The sequence below is a fragment of the Malus domestica genome, chromosome 12, assembly GCF_042453785.1.
Source record: "Malus domestica chromosome 12, GDT2T_hap1".
In the NCBI taxonomy this organism is placed as follows: Eukaryota; Viridiplantae; Streptophyta; class Magnoliopsida; order Rosales; family Rosaceae; genus Malus; species Malus domestica.
Window position 1 is genome coordinate 23,762,117 of NC_091672.1, and position 15,070 is coordinate 23,777,186.

The 15,070-nt window shown below is 39.6% G+C and overlaps 2 protein-coding genes and 1 pseudogene across 2 annotated transcripts; 1 reads left to right on the forward strand and 2 right to left on the reverse strand.

Annotated features, from left to right (window-relative positions):
* Positions 1–3,927: 3,927 nt before the first annotated feature.
* Positions 3,928–4,988, reverse strand: LOC139187682 (jasmonate-induced oxygenase 3-like). Its single transcript, XM_070809154.1, has 2 exons — positions 4,704–4,988; positions 3,928–4,002 (listed from the first exon to the last, which is right to left on the reverse strand). Exons 1-2 carry the CDS (start codon positions 4,986–4,988, stop codon positions 3,928–3,930), a joined length of 360 nt encoding a protein of 119 aa, XP_070665255.1.
* A 74-nt stretch (positions 4,989–5,062) lies between these two features.
* LOC103410868 (jasmonate-induced oxygenase 3-like) lies at positions 5,063–6,034 on the reverse strand (annotated as a pseudogene).
* A 1,014-nt stretch (positions 6,035–7,048) lies between these two features.
* Positions 7,049–7,618, forward strand: LOC139189892 (uncharacterized). The gene has a single exon (XM_070809155.1). It carries the CDS (start codon positions 7,049–7,051, stop codon positions 7,616–7,618), a length of 570 nt encoding a protein of 189 aa, XP_070665256.1.
* Positions 7,619–15,070: the final 7,452 nt, after the last annotated feature.

The following is a 15,070-nucleotide window of genomic DNA, read 5'->3' on the forward strand; positions in this document are numbered from 1 at the left end:
CTCACACTTACAATAGGAAGAGAAAACCAAAAATACAAAGCAAGACAATTTGAGAAAATTCTTCTCTATGCCAAATGGCTTCTTGCTCTTTCTCCTCTTCCTTGTTCTTCTCTACTTCTCCATGCTTATGAGCTACACCTTGCTCTCCTTTTATAGCTAAAGAAAAGCTTCTCAAAGACATCAATGGCCAAAGGCCTAACATCAAGTAAAAAAGAATTAGGCATAAGTGCATCCAATTTTGGTTTCCCACATGTAGCATGCCATCCAACAATTTTGACCACAAAAGTAGCCCAAAGATTTGGACTTTGACTACATGTTTGAGTCAATAATCAACAATCTCCACCTTGACTCAAACCCTCTAAGTAGAACTCCAAATAGTCGTCTCCCAATCCCCCATGGGGCAATCAACAAATTTTACAAACGCCAATCAAGTCTAAGCAGTGCTTAAACTTGTGCAACGAAACTGGCTTCGTTAACATATCCGCAGGATTGTCAGCGGTCCCCATCTTCTGAAGAAGAATATCTCCCTCGTCAATAATCTCACGAACAAAATGGAACCTCACGTCAATGTGTTTCGTACGTGCATGATGAACTTGATTCTTTGCTAAATGAATAGCACTCTGACTGTCACAATGAACATCCACATGGTCTTGTTGAACTCCTAAGTCATCAAGCAACCCTTGAAGCCAGATGGCTTCCTTCATAGCTTCTGTTACAGCCATGTATTTTGCCTCAGTAGTCGACAAAGCAACTGTAGATTGCAGAATCGACCTCCAACTTACTGGACCTCCAGCAATAGAGAATACAAAACCAGTAGTGGACCTACGCTTGTCCAAATCACCTGCGTAATCAGAATCCACATATCCAACAACACATTTACCAGTAACTTTATCCTGCTGGAACAATAAACCAACATCCACAGTACCCAGAATATACCGTAGAATCCATTTCACAGCTTGCCAATGTCCTTTTCCTGGATTATGCATATATCTACTTACAATGCTTTTCCCAGCAACCTTAAAACCTTCTGGTTGAGACATATAAATCTCTTCCTCCAAATCACCATGTAAGAACGCAGTCTTGACATCAAGTTGGGCTAACTCAAGGTCAAACTGCACAACCAAAGCCAACAAAATACGAATAGAAGAATGTTTTACTACAGGAGAAAATACCTCATTGTAGTCAATGCCTTCTTTCTGAGCATAGCCTTTAGCTACCAATCTGGCTTTGAATCTTACATTGTCTTTTCCCAAAGATTCCATCTTTTTGGCATACACCCATTTACAACCAATTGCTTTCTTCCCCTTTGGTAACTGAACCAGCTTCCAAGTCTTATTTTTATGAAGAGATTTCATCTCCTCATCCATAGATTTCTTCCACAACTCGCACTCTGAACTCACGACAGCTTCTTTGTAGGCGGATGGAATATCATCTTCAATAACGGGAAGTGCATATGCCACAATATCAGTAAATCGAGCAGGCTTTCGGATTTCCCTTCTCGATCTTCTGGTTGCAATATAGTCTTGTTGCTGTGGAGGCTCTTGGGTAGGTGCCTCCTCTTCATCATCCTCGTCCTCATCATCAGAATTAACTGTAGGACTAGTGTTTGAAACATCAGACCTTACTGGAACAACTGGAGTCTTCAGTAACTCCACCTGCTTTGAGCTACTCATGGTCTCGGTCGCTTTAGTTTCACCTTCATGCTTGTTCTGATTAACCATAGTAGCCTCATCAAAAGTCACATCTCTGCTTACAACAAATTTCTTCTCATCTGGACACCAGAGTCGGTATCCCTTCACGCCAGTGCTAAAACCCATAAATAGAGCTTTCTTTGCTCTTGGATCCAACTTGCCTTCTCTGACATGATAGTAAGCAGGACAACCAAATATGTGTAAAAACTTGTAATCAGTACAAGGTTTACCAGACCATACCTCCATGGGCGTTTTGCCCTCGTTCGCAACAGCTGGCAATCGATTAATGAGATGGCTTGCATAAGTGAGTGCCTCAGCCCAAAATGCCTTGCCTAATCCAGCATTAGACAACATACACCGAACTTTCTCAAGCAAAGTACGGTTCATGCGTTCCGCCACCCCATTCTGTTGCGGTGTCTCCCTAACCGTGAAGTGCCTCACAATACCCTCATCTTGACAAACTTTCAAGAAAGGATCAGACTTATATTCACCCCCATTGTCTGATCTGAGAGTCTTGATCTTTCGACCGCTTTGCGTTTCAATCATCTTTTTCCACTTCAGGAATATCTTCAAGACTTCATCTTTACGCTTCATGGTGTACACCCATATTCTTCTAGAGAAGTCATCAACAAAGGAGACAAAATAATGGCTACCTCCCCAAGATGCATTCTTGGAAGGTCCCCAAACATCAGTGTGAACATAATCAAGAATGCCTTTAGTGTGGTGAATAGCAGTGCCAAATTTTACTCTAGTTTGCTTACCCAACACACAATGCTCACAGAATTCCAATTTGCATGCCTTTGCACCTTTCAATAAGCCTTGCTTCACCAATCCTTGCAACGCTTTTTCACCAGCATGCCCAAGACGCATATGCCATAACCTCGTGGTGTCTGTGCTATCTGCGTCAGCAGCTTCGGTGACAGCTGCTCCACCAATAATTGTACTCCCCTGCAAGAAATACAAGTTATTTCGTCTTATACCTTTCATCACCACCAGTGCCCCATACACAGCTTTAAGAACTTCACCCTCCATGGTGATCTTGAGACCCTTAGATTCCAATGCACCCAGTGAGATGAGATTTTTCTTCATATCCGGTACATACCGAACATCACTTAATTCTCTGACTGTTCCATCATGCATCTTCAAACAGATTTTGCCTATCCCTTGTGTTTTGCAGGCATTATTATTACCCATCAAAACAACTCCACCATCCAGCTCCTCGAAATTAGAAAACCATTCCCGAATGGGACACATATGATAGGTGCAACCTGAATCCAAAATCCACTCATTTGAGTGACCATCAGCATATGAACTAGCCAAAGCAAATTCGAAATCATCATCTTCAGATTTTGCAATATTTGCTTCAGAACCCGCTTTCTCCTTCTCTTTGTTCTTCAATTTGGGGCAGTCTTTCTTCCAATGCCCCTTTTGGCGACAAAAAGCACATTCATCTTTAGCAGGAAACTTCCCTCGTGACTTTGAACGAGATTTTCCCCACTTCCCAGATTTTCTTTCCTCTATTCGACCCCTTGCAACAAATGCCTCGATTTGTGAATTGTGAGTCTTCAGTTCCTTCTTACGACACTCATGATTCACCAATGCCGCAGACACCTCATCAAGTTTCACCTCGGATTTTCCATACAACAGAGTAGTTGTCAAATGATCATAATCATCAGGCAATGAATTTAACAAACATAGTGCCTTGTCCTCGTCAGGAATTTTCACATCAAGGTTTGCTAAATCAGCAAGTATTTTATTATAATCATTGAGGTGTTCGTGCATAAAGATACCTGGACGATACTGAAATCGGAAGAGTCGCTTCTTCAAGAAGAGACGATTTTCTGCGCTCTTGGTCATATACTTATCCTCCAATTTCGTCCATAACTCCTTAGCTGAAGTTTCCTTCATATACGGGTATTTCAACTCCTTATCAAGGAACGATCGAATAGCAGCACAAGCATGAAGATTAATTCGCGTCCACTGCTTGTCATCAATATCTTCTGGTTTATCTTCCAGAACCATATCCAACTCTTGTTGATACAACACATCCATAACTTCACATTGCCACATACCAAAATTATTAGAGCCATTGAATTTATCAACCTCTAACCTTGTAGTAGTGGTTGGATGTCTATTGGATGTAGACGAAGACGATGTTGACCCCTTCTTTACAGATTCGTCTTTATCTCCAGCCATCTACTCGGCACTGTTCACAGGTACTGTAGCAGTTCACTGTTCACAGAACTGTAGCACCAACACTATTCACAGAACTGGGCTCTGGTACCACTTGTTGTGCGGAAGCGGCATTCGACTGTAAGTGAATAGTAAGACAGAACAGAATAAAAACACTATCAACAAGAACACCAAGATTTATACTGGTTCGGCAATGCCTACATCCAGTTTGGAGACGATGGAGTATTCCACTATAATCAATGAGAACATACAATCGTGTTTATCACTCAATTTCCCAAAGACCCAAATAACCCAAGCTCTCACACTTACAATAGGAAGAGAAAACCAAAAATACAAAGCAAGACAATTTGAGAAAATTCTTCTCTATGCCAAATGGCTTCTTGCTCTTTCTCCTCTTCCTTGTTCTTCTCTACTTCTCCATGCTTATGAGCTACACCTTGCTCTCCTTTTATAGCTAAAGAAAAGCTTCTCAAAGACATCAATGGCCAAAGGCCTAACATCAAGTCAAAAAGAATTAGGCATAAGTGCATCCAATTTTGGTTTCCCACATGTAGCATGCCATCCAACAATTTTGACCACAAAAGTAGCCCAAAGATTTGGACTTTGACTACATGTTTGAGTCAATAATCAACAGGCCCCTTCGTCCAATTGTAAGGCCGATACTCATCAAATGTCATAGGCAAGTAAAGGGCAGGTCGATAATCTGTGACAAGAGCTTTGACAGGTTCAATCATCAAATCACTCTTTGGGTTATAAAACAAGGCCAGTGAAGCTCTGTCTTTAACTGAATGCACAATCACTCTATGCTCTGTAAATTGCCTTGCTCAACACCTGAGTTTGATCTCCGACGTTCACGATGAAGGCATTAGGAACAGGCGTCACAGTCACCCAATTTTCACCTTTACGAACTTGAAGTCCGGCCACATTTTCATCGGGTAAGAGAAGGGTCAGGCCACCTGGTTCAGAGTGTTCTGAGAGACCAAGGGTTAGGTCTGGCTGAGGGCATTTTGGATAGAAACTGACCCGTAAACATGCCCCAATGTTCTCTTCTCCTCCGAAAGCATTGAGAAGTTGGTCTTCCCCAAGTTCAAGGTCTTCCCACATAGTTTAATTGTTGCTTCACTGTATTCTTCAATCAATCTCCTACAAACATCACATTGAAAAATTAGTACTTTGACTTATGACATGCAATAGTGTTTCCTAGTAATTCAAATGGGCTTAATAAGTTCAGAAATAATAAGTCGTCATGACCAATGATACTTCACACTTGAAAAGAACACTCTAACAAAATAAACGTATGCAGTGTTCTTTCCACAATAAACTGATAACATAATTTATGTGTCTAAAAAGCCACCTAAAACAGACGATTCTATATATTTTGGCGTTAGTAATATCATTATATACACAAAGGAAATGTCATAAAAGCACGTTTTCAACGTTGGTAATAAATTTATACCAGAAAAATGAAAAATGAAAAATGAAAAATACCTGCATGAAGATGGGAGAGCAGGCCACTTCTTGTGGTTTCTGAGCTGGAGAGGCATGCATTGAAGAAAGTAATAATCACTCCAATCCAGAATAGCCCCCTTCTCAACTCCCAGCCGACTTCCGTACCCTTCGTACGTACTCGGCTTGTTGGAGTACTCCTGCTTCACCTCCAGCGGCTGCCCAAAGAACTCGCGCCATGTCTCCCTCGCCTGCTTCATCAGCTCGTGGTTCACCCCGTGGTTCACCACCTGAAAAAAACCCTCACTCCCTGCAGGCGCTCGAGATCGAACGTATAGTCGACTCGTGGAGGCTCCTCTTGTCGCTCAAAAGGTCCTGAAGGTCAATGACTGGGATGTTGACGTCAGCATGCGGTGGTCGTTGGTGTTTGGCGGTGATGGTCGTTTGGATGGTGGCTGGATGTAGAGTTCGGGGATTGCAGTTATGCCGCTTTCTGCTAAGGACTGGACTCTCACGATAGGCTCAGGCCAAGACTGAAAGCAGCTCATGATTGTGGTTATGTTTCTAGAAAGATGGGTTTAAATCTGCAATGCAAGAGCGAGCCAGTAAGAGGAGGAGATAGGAGGTTTATATAGAGTAGTGGAAGGAGGGTGAGGGTGGGGGAATTTCTGGTTCTGACAAACTAAGTCCCCAAGTGAGCTTTATCTAGCTGGCATTTCTCATCGGGTGCATGAGGTCGTATACTCGTCCTGTCGTGAGTCCTTGCTTTAGATATATGATTCATTGAAGGAAACTAAAGTTGAGTACAATCACAAAATGTAACATTGTTGGAGATTCTGCCATTTCTGGAAAATGGTTTCTAATCAAGCCACTTCCTGATGAGGAATATAATATAATTGAGTTCTGAAGGTTGAGAATCTTGAGATGAGATAAAAGTACGAAGGATAGGTTTTAGTAAACATAGTTTCTATTTTCGACTTCCTGGTGGACTTCTTAACATCGGTTCCCAGTAGGATTTCATTGGACAATACAAGTTGTCATCGGCGGACCAACGAAGGGACCACAACGGTTCCAGGCCCAACTTAACATTTTTTTTTAACGCATAAAAGTTTAGTGTTATACTTATATTTTTTAAGGTTTTTAGTTTAATTTCTTCTTTGGGTTTGATTTGAGATTAGTGGCTCCTGTAAAGTTTAAGCAATCCGTTGCTTGTGAGTTTTGAGCACAGATTTAAATATCGATATTATCGGCGATATTTCGCCGATAATATCGATTTTTCCGGTCGGCGATATTTTAACTGGTTTCCGTGGGGTTTTCGGCCAAATATCGCGATATTATCGATAATATCGATAATATCGCGATATTTGGAAATTATCGGCGAAATATCCATGGACGGTGGAATCGGAATCCGAGGCGACGTCGGAGAAGAACGCCGGAGACCGTGGGGCGATTCCCGGGCCGGTTTCGTCCCAAAAACCTTGCAAAAACACAAATCTTAACATTAATTTCACAAATATACATCAGATTTCACAAATATACAAACGATTCAAGGCAAGGTGAAGTCGGAGAGATTAGGGTTTAGGGTTTCATGGAATCTCACCTGACGAAGCGGAATACGAACGATCCTTGCTTCGCGGCGCACCTCTGACTTCGCCTGAGCCACGATCAACGGCGATCTCTGTGTGTGTGTGTGTTTGGGAGAAGAGAGATCGAAGAAGATGGATCCAGAAACCCGATCGAAGAAGAAGGATCCAGAAACCAGATCGAAGAAGAAGGATCCAGATCGCGGGAGAGACGAAGACGGAGAGACCGAGGGAGAGACGGAGACGGAGAGACCGAGGCAGAGACGGAGACGGAGAGACCGAGGCAGAGATGGAGACGGAGAGACCGAGGGAGAGACGGAGACGGAGAGACGGAGACGGAGAGACCGAGGCAGAGACGAAGACGGAGAGACTGAGGGAGAGACGGAGACGGAGAGACCGAGGCAGAGACAGAGACGTAGAGACGGAGATGGCGATGAGGTGGTGTCGCCGTTGATGTGGTGTGGAAGTGAGGGTGTGGGTTGTTCACGGGGAGAAGGAGAGAGTGCAGAGAGTGCAGAGAGTGCAGAGAGTGCAGAGAGGGCGAAGAGGGAGAATGAGGGTTGTTCACGGGGAGAAGGAGAGAGTGCAGAGAGCGATGATGGGGTGTCGCCGTTTAAGTGGTGTGAAAGTGAGGGTGTGGCGTGTGGGTTGGTTCACGGGGAGAAGGAGAGAGTGCAGAGAGAGTGCAGAGAGAGAGCACGGTAGAGATGAGAGAGTGAGGGAAAAGAGAGATCTGAGAGAAAAGAGAGACGGTGACACAAAAGCAAGGTGGGCCCTGGGCACACCTATTAAGATCAAAAAATAATTTTAAAAGTAAGATAAATGAAAATACAATTTAAATTGGGGGTGGGTGTAACAATCTACCCCTCTTAAAAGAATTTCGTCTCTTTAATTTAAAATTACTTACTAAACTGAAATACTAGAAAATAGGAAGAAGAATATATGTATAAAGAGAAATCAAGTCCAAATAATTACATCATATTAAAATTTGATTAATTTTTTTTTCAGTTACATATATTCTATATGATAAATTTCTATTTTAAATCAAGTCCAAATAATTACATCATATTAAAATTTGATTATTTTTTTTTCAGTTACATATATTATATATGATAAATTTCTATTTTAAATCAAATCCAAATAATTACATCATATTAAAATTTGATTATTTTTTTTTCAGTTACATATATTATATATGATTAATTTCTATTTTAAATCAAGTCCAAATAATTACATCATACTAAAATTTGATTAATTTCTTTTCAAGTATCTACTTTTGAACTACTCACCACGTTCATTCTATGTGATGCTAAGTCACTCATGTATCTTACCATACAATGTATAAAGTGTAAAATATTGTACTAATTCATTATATATAAATGATTATGGTGTGTTTAAACTTATTTTATTAATTACTACATATTTTCTACACTTACAATGTTTGCCAGCTTGCTATATAATCAACTTAAATCTGTTAAATCCATCATGCAATGCATTTCCTTCCAATTTTTTGTGATAAACTAATAGATAATTGACTAAATAAACATCCTGCAAAGTTTCAATAAAAATTTCCAAGTTTTTCTTACAATTTCCGTGGTTTCCATGTAATTTTTATCGATATCGATATTTTACCGATATTTCCATCGATATTTCCGTGTTTTCGGACTACCGATATTTCCGATATCACCGATATTTTCTTCCTTGGTTTTGAGGAGGGAGGAGAGAGGAAGACAGTTAGAAAGACATGGGGTTTTAGGTTTAATAATGATAATGATGAGGACAACACCATAGTAGACTAAAATGACGATAGTTAGTTCCTCATCACACAACAAAGTATGTTATGTTAGATTATGAGAGCTTTTCAGATTGAGACTTTGGAGCCCCTTGGGCCATCTCTAACCGATCCAGCCAGAGGGCCTTAGGGCTCCAAATAGCCCGAAATGGCACGATAACAGTCTCTAATCGAGGGTTAGGCCAAAGGACTCGTGGGCCCCACCGGACCAAAAATACCAAATTAGGCCAACTGGCTGGCCCAAATGAACCAGCCCAAAGTTTGAATTGCCACGGCTACCTAGCGTCAGCATGACTCCAACTAGCCATAGCTATGTCACATCCCGACCCGAGCCCCCACCACATCCCAGGCTTGACTCTGCCATAGCACAATATTGTTCGCTTTGGGCCCCGACCATGACCTCACGGTTTTGTTTCTGGGAACTCACACGAGAAATTCTTAGTGGGTCACCCATCATGGGATTGCTTTCGCGCGAACTCGCTTAACTTCAGAGTTCTGATGGAACCCGAAGCCAGTGAGCTCCCAAAAGGCCTCCCACTCCCTTGGACGATGTGAGATGTTACAATCCACCCCCTTTAGGGGCCCGACGTCCTTGTTAGCACACTTCTGGTCAGGGATTGACTATGATACCAAATTGTCACATCTCGAGCTCGACTCCGCCTTAACACAATATTGTCCGCTTTGGGCCCCGACCATGCCCTCACAATTTTGTTTCTAGAAACTCTAGGAACTCACACGAGAACTTCCTAGTAGGTCACCCATCATGGGATTGCTCTCGCGCGAACTCGCTTAACTTCGGAGTTCCGATAGAACCTGAAGTCAGTGAGCTCCCAAAAGGTCTCGTGCTAGGTAGAGATGAGAATATACATATAAGGCTTATAGGATCCACTCCCCTAAGAGATGCAAGATGCTACAAGCTAGCTGAGGTCATGTTGACGCCAGGTAGCCGTTGGATTTGAATTATTATTATTTTTTTTTTGGGACAAAATTTAAAAAATAAAAAATAAAAAATCTAATTCTTTTTCCTGTAACTACCTAAGCCATTAAACAACATTAAACAATATTAAACAACATTAAATAACATTAAACTTAAACAACACAATCTCCACCCTAGTACTACTTGGGCAAGTTATTCAAATTTAAACAACATTAAAAAGAAAAACATTTAACAACATAAAACTTAAACGCCCACTCCATGCTTCTTTTGGTCCAAAGATGTGGAACAAGATCTTGTTGTAAGTACTTATTTGTGGCATGCTAACGTATCATCCTATGGCGCTAAATGTACTTATTTAAAGAGATATTACCAGTTCTTGAATCCAAAGGCAAATGAGGCCCATCATATATTTTTGCTCGAGCTTTTCTTAACCTATTTGGATCCTCTTGGTTGTCATCAAACTTTCCATCAATATAGCCATCTCGCTCTTCCTCCACAATCATGTTGTGTAATATGATGCACGACATTATGATGGAGTTCAAATTTTCTCGACTCCACCCTCTTGTCGGTTCGTTAATGATCTTACACTGTGCTTGTAGAATATCGAAAGCTCTCTCAATATCTTTCCAGTATGCCTCTTGGTGTAAGGTAAAGCGCCTTTGGGTGTCATCCACATGGTTTTCAATTGCTTGGACAAGTGTTTCCCACTTCGGGTAGATGTCATTTGCCAAGTAATACCCCATATTGTACTGAGGCTCATTGATGTAGTAGCAAGTTTAGGTGATTTACCCTCCATCAGGTTATTGAAGATGGGTGAACGCCCAAGTACTGTAATGTCATTTTGGGATCCTAGGACTCCAAAGAAAGCATGCCAGATCCATGTGTCAAATGAGGCAACCGCCTCTAACATAATCGTTGGCTTTCTCAATCTTCCGCTAAAGCCTTCTTGCTATCTAGTGGGACAGTTCTTCCACTGCCAATGCATGCAATCTAATAACCCTATCATGCTCGGAAAGCCAAGGTCATCAGCTTTTTTGAAGAAGCCGATCTAGATCTGCTTGATTTGGTTCACGGACATACTCGTTTTTGTAAATCTGAACAACTGTGTGACAAAACTTAGCAAGATTATCAAGACATGTAGACTTAGACATACCATATTATAATCTATCGCATCAGTTGGGGAGGCGTAGGTCAGCATTCGGAGTGCAATAATAACCTTTTGATGAGGTGAGAAACTAGGGCGGCCTGCTCTATCCAGCTTTTGTCAAAAGTATGGATTGACATGTTGGACATCATGAAGTAAACGCTCGAAAACATGACGCTTCATCCGGAAGCGACGTCTGAAATCCTTTTTGGTGTACACCGAGTTGGGGTTGAAGTAGTTGTTCATCAGAGTCTCATGCGCCATCTCTCTATTTCGTGGTTTGTAAGAGCGACCAGCAAAAGATCCACCCTATTGGGGTTGTTCTTCAGTTGCCTCACACGCCATAACCCCAACCATTGCTACCATATATGTTGTGTTTCACCATGCTTTATCTTCTTCGTCGGACTCCTCATCTTCTTGTCTCATCTACACTCATTTATCTTCCAATTCAAAATTGGACGAGGACTCCCAGTTGGAATGCGAAGATGATCTAAAGTTGGAATTCATTGCAAACTTGAATTGAAAGAGATATTGGAGGGCAAAGATGAAGGTGCGTGAATCATAGCCTAATATACACCCTATTTATGGACATTGGAAGCTGAAGATAAAAAGTGCCAGCCAGATAAAAATCCTATCTAAAATTCGCATAACCAATTACATCTCGATACGCAGCACTCGAAATCCTATCAAAAAAATTATTGAAATTACATATCGACAAAAAATTTGGAGAGTTACTCACATATCGACACATGACACTTGAAATCCTATCTGAAAAATTATTGAGATTACACATCGACAAGAAATCGGGAAAGTTACTCACATATAGACAAGTGGCACTCAATCCTACCCGAAAAATTATTGTGATTACATCTCGAAAAATGATTGAGGTAGTTTAATTTAAGTAACCATATTAATTCAATTAAAATAATAAATTATGTTCAACCTATAGCCCTTTGGCCCCCTCGGTTGGAGATGATTTTTTGTCATAGGGCTATATTTGGCCTATGACCCTTGGCCTCTTCGGTTGGAGATGGTAAGAAATATGGCCTGACACGATTCATTAAAATATTAGGGGGTGTAGTCAAACTAGGATTTGATAGTATTTTAATAGACTTTAAAATCGGAGTGTAGTCAATTAAGAGTTTGAATGTGGATTTTAAAATATTTTAAAATCATGGTGTAGTCAAATTAGGATTTAGGAGGATTTAAAGAATACATCCAAATTCATAGGTAGTCAATTAAAAGTTTAAAAAGTCCATACAAATCTAGGTGTAGTGGAAATTTCGAAGATTTGCTAGGATATTTGTGAATGAAGGATTTTAAAGGATTTGAGAGTGGGTGATATAAATACCAAATGCTATCAACAATCCAACCCTCCCGCCTTAGATTTCTTTTCACACCAAACCATAGAAGGTGAACAGTCTTACCATCTGTTTAGAGCATTTCCCAGTAGACTCCCCGTTTTCGCATTGTTTATGTATTTTTCTGAATTCATGCTCTTGGTTTGTTCCTTTGGGAAGATGAGCAACAATCGGAATTTTTTTTTTTGAATTTGGATTATAGTTGTAAGTTGTTTTGCTTTATACTCGTGCTTTTTCCGAATTGAGATTCTCTCATTTGCACTTTTGATTTTTCTAAGTTGGGCTTTTCCCATTTGCACTTCTGATTTAAGCCTTTTTTTTTTCCTGCAAATTAGTGTCCATGTTTTTGGGTTCAAATGTTTCATTTGTTTATTGTTTTTTGTCGTGGTTAAAATGTTTTTATCCCAGAATTTTGCTGCCTAAATATGCCCTACTCAATTTCGATTGTCATTTGGTATTCTTTCACATATATTATTATTATTCATGATTAGATATCCTGTTCTTGAACTTGAAATCATCATTCTTAAGAGCAACTCCACCGGGAACAAAATGTCCCAGCCCTCAGTCCAAAAAACAAGCCAGCCCTCAGTGAATTTGCTCCAGCCCACAAAATGTCCCAGCCCCCAGCCCATGCCAGGCAACAGGCCAGCCCATTTCGGACAGACCCAGAGGCCGGCCTATTGGCTGGCGCGTGCAGCAGAATCGCGCCTGTGCGCGAGTAGTAGACAGGGTTGCAGGCGGCAGGGCCCGCTTGTCAGCCCACTTGTGTTCACCCGGAATAGGGCTACGTGGCCCTCCTCAATGCCGTTGGATTTCCAACGGCTATTTTTTGTAGACCGTTGGATTTCCAACGGTAAAAAAAATTTAAATTTGACTTTTAAAATGGACCGTCCGATCACAGATCAACGGTCCACGTTAATTAACTAAATTAAAATTTATTAAAAAATACAGAAAAATTATTAAAAAATACAGAAAAGTTTAAAAAAAAAAATTCTATAAATACCTAACCCTCATCTTCCACCTTACACCACATTTCAATATTTTCTACACTTTCTACCAAAGCTTTCATATACTTTTTGTGTGAAAAAAAATACCAAAAAGCTTGTGGTTGAAGAATAAAGTGTATTTGATGAGTTTATGTAATTTCATTTTAGTGTGTTTTTTTTTATAGTTTATTTGATGAGTTTATGTAATTTTATTTTAGTGTGTTTTTTTTAAAAGTTTATTTGATGAGTATGTAATTTTATTTTAGTGTGTATTTTTTTTAAGTTTATTTGAAATTTATCCAAAATTGGTTAAAAATCTTATCCGAAATAAACTTTAAAAAAAACACACCAAATAAATGCGCTGGGTGCCAGCGCATTTTTTTAGGTGTGGAGATGCCTTGGTCTATTACTATTCACTCCAGTCTATTACTGTTCACTTGAGTGGATAAATACGCTGGGTGCTGGCGCAAAGTCCTTAGGGATGGAATTGCTGATGTTCTAAAGCAGAAGCTATTCTTTACAATTATTCAAACTCTTGGATCAATATTCTCGATGCCCCATTCTATTTACATATTTGATTGGTTTGTATTTCTATTTCCTTTCAATTTATGTTCTTTTCAAATTGTTTACTAAAAAAGAAATTCATTTTATGTTGTAGGAGTCAACTAAAATCCTAAGAAATACATTCAAATCCATAAAAATCTATAATAGAAATCCATATAAATCTGTCAAAATCCACGTAGAATTGTAAATCTATTAAAATTCTTTTTAATTTGTCACTTAAAAAAAATTCTATTAAAATCCTCCGAAATCCAAATTGACTACACCCACCTTAATTTCTTGGAGGGCTATAGGACTAAAGGGAGCCCTCTGATCCTCCATCGGTTGGAGATGGCCTTAGGCTAAAATCTTGGCTAATTTGAGTAGGACCACCACTAGAGGTTGTCATTTAGCCGTTTAGGTATTAATGGCTAATTAATTACTTAAACAGATTCTCTAAAAGCTTGCAATTAATTAGTTTAGGTAAATAGAGAAAATATGACCGGGCCAAGTGTTGTTTGTTTACAGAGAGGGCAGGATAAGGGAAAGAGATCCTCTCCGGATCTCTTCTCCAAAGCCCAAGGATCAAGTGATCCAAACTTTTAAAATTTGATTCAACGGTTAAAAATTATTATAACTTTTAAAAGTTTTTATTAACTTTCCTGTTTTTAACCGTTAGATTAAATTTTAAAAGTCCAAATCACTTGATACTTGAGTTTTGAAGAGAGAGATCCGGAAATGATCTCTTTCCTAAGATAAGAATCGATAAGACGACTACTTTTTATAGGATGAGCTTATCTGTTTGGTACGTTTAAAAATATATTTGAACAAAAAAAAAATCCCTAATATAGTCTGAAAGTACTAAGAGACGACTGCCCGTTTATATAGATTACAAACATGAACTTGCATATGTGGAAGGACAGTGCCCATTTTATTCATCAGGATGCTATGTAGCACCAAACCAACGTCTACTCATCTACGTCTTTCTTATTACCCAAAGCGTACTGAAAGGATATTTTATCGAACAATACTTGGCTACTAAAAACTGAGTTAAAACTCTTACTTAAAATTCTTAGTATTTTAATCACAGAGCTTTGTGCTTATAATCATAATCGCTCATACTATGAATCACACTATAACGATCATCTCTGCAAAAAATAAATTAAAGCTAAGGTCATTTAGTCAATGTATTATAGCAAATACATAGATAATTCGTAATGCTTGTACCAATACCGTTCATTTGTTTTTAAACAGTTTGATGACTAAACGACCTTAGTTTTAATTGATTTTTTGCAGATGCGATCTTTATAGAGTGATTTATAATATGAACGGTTTTGATTATAAACACGAACTTCTATAAATTGACAACGACCAATTTTGATAAATCTTAAGTAGGA